This window comes from Nelusetta ayraudi, unplaced genomic scaffold (genome assembly GCF_046127955.1).
Source record: "Nelusetta ayraudi isolate G7.1 ecotype Tasmania unplaced genomic scaffold, CSIRO-AGI_Nayr_v1 ptg000061l, whole genome shotgun sequence".
Lineage (NCBI taxonomy): Eukaryota > Metazoa > Chordata > Actinopteri > Tetraodontiformes > Monacanthidae > Nelusetta > Nelusetta ayraudi.
The window spans coordinates 1,155,001-1,161,766 of record NW_027466111.1 but is presented as its reverse complement, the minus strand read 5'-3'; the positions used below and the strand labels follow the sequence as shown (position 1 = coordinate 1,161,766).

The window sequence follows — 6,766 nt, the reverse complement described above, 5'->3', positions numbered from 1 at the left end:
TCCGTATCTCTATGTACAATATATAACTTAATTATTATAAATATTGTTATTTTCCTCTAAGCACTGAGTTTGTCGAGCCACCTGTGTTTTTTCTGAGCAGTGTACAGTATTGAACACACAGTATTGTATTACGTAGAACAGCGCCACCTAGCAACCGTGGGTTATGAGCACACTTTGAAAGAAGAGAAGATGAAGAAGTCCTTCCGGTGGGCGGAGTCTTTCCACCGACTGTTGTGTTCACTCGTGGAAACATTGTGCGAAGCTTTGGAAGGTCACTGGTCAGTGTGGGGGGGGGGCTAGAGGGCGGGGCTGAGGGAGGGAGGGACTAGGGGCGGAGTCAGGAGAAGGGTTAAGTGAGGGCCAATGGGATTCGTCCTTGCAATCTTGAAGACGTTTTGCGAAAAGTCCTCAAGATCACAAGGGTATGCGGGGCTAGGGGGCGGAGCTAGGGGCGGGGCTTGGGATGAGGGGAGGAGGGAGGGATTGGGGCGGAGTCGTCCGACTTGGAGCAGGTTCCAACTGGAGGAGAAGGGTTCAGCGAGGGCCGAGTCCTGGCCGATCTTAAAGACTTTTCATGAAACTAAACGTCCCGTTGGCCTGGGGGGGGACCGAGGGGGGGCAGTAGGGGGGGATTAGGGGCGGAGTCATCTCACTAGAACAGCTTCCAACTGGAACCTGAGGGACTTGAAGACGATTCGCGAAAAGTCTTCAAGATGACGAGGACAAATCCCGTTGGCCCTCACTGAACCTTCAAGACCACCGGGGTGACGGAGAACCTTCACAGACTGGAGGTGAGTTTCCTGTGAGCTCCCGGGGTGCTGGCCCCGCCCACCAGCGGAGGCCCCACCGCCACTCACACGTTAGACTCCACGAAGGGTCTCTTTGGTTTGATGGGGGAGGCGGGGCCCGAGGTCCGCTGGCGGTACAGGTTGTCCTGGTAGGCCTGAGCCACGGGCAGCGTCCTGGCCACCTTCACGTCCGGGTAGGTGGGCGTCTGGCTCACCCGCTCCAGGAGCTCGCCGCCACCGCCGCCGCCACCGCGGGAGCCATTGGCCAGCTTGGCCAGCGAGGTGGGCGGGGTCAGCGAGTAGAAGTCCTCCTCCAGCAGGTGGCCGTTCTGGGCGTTGTTGGTCTTGTTGTAGTAGGCCATGTTGCCCAGCAAGGAGGAGGAGGCGGAGGGCGGCGGGCTGTAGGCGGAGCCCTGCGGGACCAGCTGACCCGGGGAGGTGGGGCTGGCGGCGGCCGAGGCGCCGTCCATGTTGCGGGAGCGGGACGGCTGGTGCAGGTACTGCTGAGTCCGGGCCGTCTTGTCGATGACGCCCATGAAGGGCGTGCTGCGGGAGCGGCCGCCCTCGCCCGGGTACAGCCCGCCGCCGCCGCCCTGGGACGGCGAGATGGGCGAGATGTCGTCGCAGGCGCGCTCGTAGGCGGGCTGCAGGGGGATCTCCATCTGGATGGAGGCGGAGCCCCGGAAGGAGGCGGCGGCGGAGGAGCCGCTGATGTTGCCGCCGGAGGGCGAGAAGCGCAGCCCGACGCTCTGCGAGTGGATGAGGGGGCGCGGGGGGGCGGCGGCCTGCTTCAGCTCGGCCGTGTTGGCGCTGACGGGCCGGCGGGCCAGGTGGGCCGGCACCTCGGGCGAGCCCAGCTGGCAGGGCGGCGCCGGCAGGTGCTCGCCGTAGTAGGCGGCCGACTGGCTGCGGCTGATCTGCGGCGTGGCGCCGTAGCGCAGGGCGGCGGGGGAGGGGCCGCCGGTGCCGGCGCGGTAGGCCGAGGAGGGGCGCTGGGGGGGCAGCTCCGCCTCCACCACGCCCCCCCGGTGCTGACAGAGGGCGCCGGAGCTCTGCGAGGACGGCGGGAACACCAGGCGGCCGTCCTCCAGCGAGCCCACGCCCCCCTGGTAGCGGGCGTACATGGCGGCGGCGGCGGCGGCGGCGGTGGGCTGGTTGGTGCGGACGATCTGGGCGATGGAGGGCTGCAGGCGCAGCCCCTGCACCTGCTGCACCTGCTGCACCTGCTGCACCTGCTGGAAGGACCTGCTGCCCATCTTGGACAGACTGGGCGACTTGGGCCGCCCCGGCGAGCCCGACTGGGAGCGGTACAGACACACGCCCTCTAGTGGCGGGCTGGCCCGGTACGGGCCGGCGGAGCGGCGCAGCGGCGAGGACGGAGGGCTGTGCTGCTCCGCCGCCCCCTGCTGGCCCGGCGGAGGGCTGAAGCCGTAGGACTGCTGGTGGACGGGCGAGGCCGGCAGCGGCGGGCTGTGCCGGTAGCCGTGGTGGTGGTGGTGGAGGGGGAGGGGCTGAGGGTGGGGCTGGGGGGGCGAGAGCGAGGGCGGCGAGGCGGGCGGGTAGGTGGCCCGGGTGGGCGAGGACATGGAGGAGGAGCAGGTGGACTGGTACTGGTAGGGCGGGGCCAGGGGCGGAGCTCCGGCCAGGTAGAGGCGGTCCGGGTGGGTGGGGGACAGCGGCGGGCTGTGGGGGGCGTCGCCCAGAGGGGGCGGGGCCACCAGCTCCTGCTCCAGGTACCTCTCGTCCTCAAAGAGCTCCTGCACCGGCTCCATGTCGTCCAGCCGAGGCTCCGGAGGAGGGGGGAGGGGCTCCTCCTCCTCCTCCTCCTCCATCTCCTCCTCCTCCTCCTCCTCAGGGGGAGGTGTGGGTGGAGGGGAGGGCAGATGGTCCAGCAGGGTGCGCTGCTGCTGCTGCTGCTGCTGCTGCTGCTGCTGCTGCTCGGCCGGGCCCAGCTGCTGGCACTCCTCCTCCACCCGCTGCAGCAGCCGCTGCACCTCCCTGCTGCTGGGACACAGGCTGAGGGCTTCGCTCAGGTCCTGCAGGGCCTCAGGGAACTGCCTGCACACAGGGAGGCACACACAGGGTCAGGGTCAGGGTGAGGGTCAGGGTCACCTCCTCCACCTCCACCTCCACCTCCACCTCCACAGAGCTGAGAGAGACGGGCGGCCCAACCTGCTGCTGCGCTTGGCTCGGGCTCGGGCGTACAAGGCCTCGTAGGACCTGGGCTGCAGCTCCAGGGCCTTGGAGGCAAACTCCTCAGCCATCCCAAAGTCCTGCAGAGAGGAGGAGGGGGTGGAGGAGGAGCAGGAGGAGAGGGAGGGGGAGGAGGAGGAGGAGTAGGGGGAGCAGGAGGAGTAGAGGAGGAGTAGGGGGAGCAGGAGGAGTAGAGGAGGAGCAGGAGGTAGAGGAGGAGGGGGAGGAGGGGGAGGAGGAGGAGCAGGAGGTAGAGGAGGAGGAGGAGTAGGAGGAGCAGGAGGTAGAGGAGGAGGGGGAGGAGGAGGAGCAGGAGGTAGAGGAGGAGGGGGTGGAGGAGGAGCAGGAGGAGGAGGAGGAGGAGGAGGAGGAGGAGAGGGGGGGGAGGGGGAGGAGCAGGAGGAGAGGGAGGGGGAGGAGGAGGAGGAGTAGGGGGAGCAGGAGGAGTAGAGGAGGAGCAGGAGGTAAAGGAGGAGGGGGAGGAGGGGGAGGAGGAGGAGCAGGAGGTAGAGGAGGAGGGGGTGGAGGAGGAGCAGGAGGAGGAGGAGGAGGCGAGGAGGAGGAGTAGGGGGAGCAGGAGGAGTAGAGGAGGAGCAGGAGGTAGAGGAGGAGGGGGAGGTGGAGGAGCAGGAGGTAGAGGAGGAGGAGGAGAGGAGGAGGAGCAGGAGAAAAAGGTGAGACACAGGAGGAGGAGAAGCAGGAGGAGGAGCAGGAGGAGGAGGAGGGAGAGCAGGAGGAGCAGGAGGAGAGGGAGGGGGAGGAGGAGGAGGAGTAGGGGGAGCAGGAGGAGTAGAGGAGGGGCAGGAGGTAGAGGAGGAGGGGGAGGAGGAGGAGCAGGAGGAGGAAAAGGTGAGAGACAGAGGAGGAGGAGCAGCAGGAGGAGGAGGGGGAGAGGAGGAGGGGTAGAGGAGGAGGAGCAGGAGGAGGAGGAAAAGGTGAGAGACAGAGGAGGAGGAGGAGGAGGAGGAGGAGCAGGAGGAGTAGAGGAGGAGTAGGAGAAAAAGGTGAGACACAGAGGAGGAGGAGAAGCAGGAGGAGGAGCAGGAGGAGGAAGAGGAGGAGCAGGAGGAGGAGCAGCAGGACGAGGAGGGGGAGGAGAGGAGGAGGGGCAGGAGGAGGAGGAGCAGGAGGAGACACAGTCAGTCTATGCCAGCAGCAGACTGGCCAGCCTGGGGCTGTGATGCCTTCAGGTCCTGGTTCCAGTGGACCTGCAGTGATCTTCACACTGGAGTTGAGACTCACGTTCATTTTCCTGCGACACCTGGACAGGTTGAGGAAGAGCGCCACCTTCAGCTCCCTGAAGGTCTTGAGATCATCGCTGAAGCCCTCGCGGGGGAACTTCTTGAGGGCGTACTGGTAGCGCTGGGCCGCCTCCTTCACCTTCCCCTTCTGGAGGAGCACAGGGAGGAGGTGTTAGTGGACCTCCGGCAGAGCGGCCGCACCCTCACTGCCGGAGCTCCTCCCACCTTGTAGAAGCCGTCGCCCTCCTCCATCAGCTTGCTGAGCAGGATGATCATGATGTCCGGCTTGGAGGTGGCCATGGCCCACGTGGCTGGACCTGGAGTCCAGACAGGAGGGAGCAGGTCACCATCAGCCAACACACACACACACACATACACACAGACACACACACACAGACACACACACACACGCACACACACACACGAGGACAACAGAAAGAAGGAGGATCTGCTGTGACACCTGGAGAAGACTGTGACCACACCATGTGATATCACCCCTAGGTCACATGACCCCTGGGGTCACATGACCCCTGGGTCACATGACCCCTGGGTCACATGCTGCTTCTGTCTGACCGGTTTGGGAGAACCAGCATGTTTCAGTCATGAGTCAGCAGTTTCTCCACCAGCAGGTGTTGAAGCAGGACTCCAAACATCAGGATCATCTGGAGGTCACGACCTCCTGCAGAGGCAGCAGCAGCAGCAGCAGCAGCAGCAGCAGCAGCAGCAGCAGCAGCTCTTTGAACTGATTCCAATGAGTGGAAATGAAAGTGACAGAGGCACACATCACAGAGGAGGAGGAGGAGGAGGAAGAGCAGGAGAAGGGGAGGAGAGGAGAGGGAGAAAGGAGGAGAGAAGGAAGGGGAGAGAAATGAGGAGGTGGAGAGGAGGAGGATGATGCACACAGACACTCAGGTCAGGAACGGAGGGATGGAGGGAGGACGGAAGTGGGCGGAGCCTTGTGGGCTGCTGAGGGTGGATGCTTCCAGGCTGTGGTCCAGAGTGTGGAGGAAGAGGAGGAGGAGGAGGATGCACCACACATGCAGTCTCTGCTAACCCGCTAGCACGCCGCTAGCACACCGCTAGCACGATGCTGGCACAATGCCGTCATGCTGGGGTGGGATGGAGGGCGGTGACGTCACAGGTCGGACATGCGGTGATTGGTCATTTAGCACGTTCGCGCCACGCTAGCACGAGAATTCTTTTCCCAGGAGGAAACAGAGATAACCACGCCCCCAACTCTTCCGATTGGTCCCTGCAACGTCTCTTCTTCTTCTATTGGCTCATCTTGCTGATTTCCCATCGAGTCGCTACATGCGCCACCATCTGGAACTTTGGATTACGCATATGCTGTATATCAGCCATGGGCAAACTACGGCCCGGGGGCCATGTCTGGCCCATTAAGCTTTATAATCCGGCCCTCCGAATTTGAGGAAATAATATCAATAGTCAGTCAGTCAGTCAATCATCAATCAGCTGAATCTCCTCCATGGTTGCAGTGTTTCCACAGCCTTTTCAATAAAGAGCTGAACACCCTGATAGTTCTGGATGGTTCTAAGTGGTTCTAGATTGTTCTCGGTGGTTCTGGATGGTGCTTAGAGCTAAACACTCTGATGGTTCTGGATGGTTCTAGATTATTCTAGGTGGTTCTGGATGGTTCTTAGAGCTCAACACCCTGGTGGTTCTGGATGGTTCTACATTGTTCTAGGTGGTTCTGGATGGTTCTTAGAGCTAAACACCCTGGTGATTCTGGATGGTTCTGGATGGATCTAAGTGGTTCTAGGTGGTGCTGGATGGTCCTTAGAGCTAAACACTCTGATGGTTCTGGATGGTTCTGAGTGGTACTGGATGGTTCTAGATTATTCTAGGTGGTTCTGGATGGTTCTTAGAGCTCAACACCCTGGTGGTTCTGGATGGTTCTACATTGTTCTAGGTGGTTCTAGGTGGTTCTGGATGGTTCTTAGAGCTAAACACCCTGGTGATTCTGGATGGTTCTGGATGGTTCTAAGTGGTTCTAGGTGGTGCTGGATGGTCCTTAGAGCTAAACACCCTGGTGATTCTGGATGGTTCTAAGTGGTTCTGGAGGGTTCTTCGAGCTAAATACCCTGGTGATTCTGGATGGTTCTGGATGGTTCTAAGTGGTTCTAAGTGGTTCTGGAGGGTTCTTAGAGCTCAACACCCTGGTGGTTCTGGATGGTTCTACATTGTTCTAGGTGGTTCTAGGTGGTTCTAGATGGTTCTTAGAGCTAAACACCCTGGTGATTCTGGATGGTTCTGGATGGTTCTAAGTGGTTCTAGGTGGTGCTGGATGGTCCTTAGAGCTAAACACCCTGGTGATTCTGGATGGTTCTGGATGGTTCTGGAGGGTTCTTCGAGCTAAACACCCTGGTGATTCTGGATGGTTCTGGATGGATCTACGTGGTTCTAGGTGGTGCTGGATGGTCCTTAGAGCTAAACACCCTGGTGGTTCCGGATGGTTCTAAGTGGTTCTGGAGGGTTCTTCGAGCTCAACCCCGCGGGGCTTCAAAGACACTGACTTGGTTGCAG

The 6,766-nt window shown here is 61.5% G+C and overlaps 1 protein-coding gene across 9 annotated transcripts in view; it reads right to left on the bottom strand.

The window, feature by feature from the left end:
- Positions 1-777: 777 nt before the first annotated feature.
- The window catches only part of tanc2b (tetratricopeptide repeat, ankyrin repeat and coiled-coil containing 2b), a 66,144-nt gene continuing 60,155 nt past the window's right edge, over positions 778-6,766 (bottom strand). For all 9 annotated transcript variants that reach the window (XM_076040528.1, XM_076040527.1, XM_076040526.1 and 6 more), the window contains 4 exons: positions 4,448-4,539; positions 4,224-4,370; positions 2,961-3,061; positions 778-2,846 (listed from right to left, as the gene is read on the bottom strand). In XM_076040528.1, coding sequence (XP_075896643.1) covers positions 854-2,846; positions 2,961-3,061; positions 4,224-4,370; positions 4,448-4,539 — 2,333 coding nt within the window. In that variant the 3' untranslated portion in view covers positions 778-853. The remainder of the gene's footprint in view (positions 2,847-2,960; positions 3,062-4,223; positions 4,371-4,447; positions 4,540-6,766) is intronic.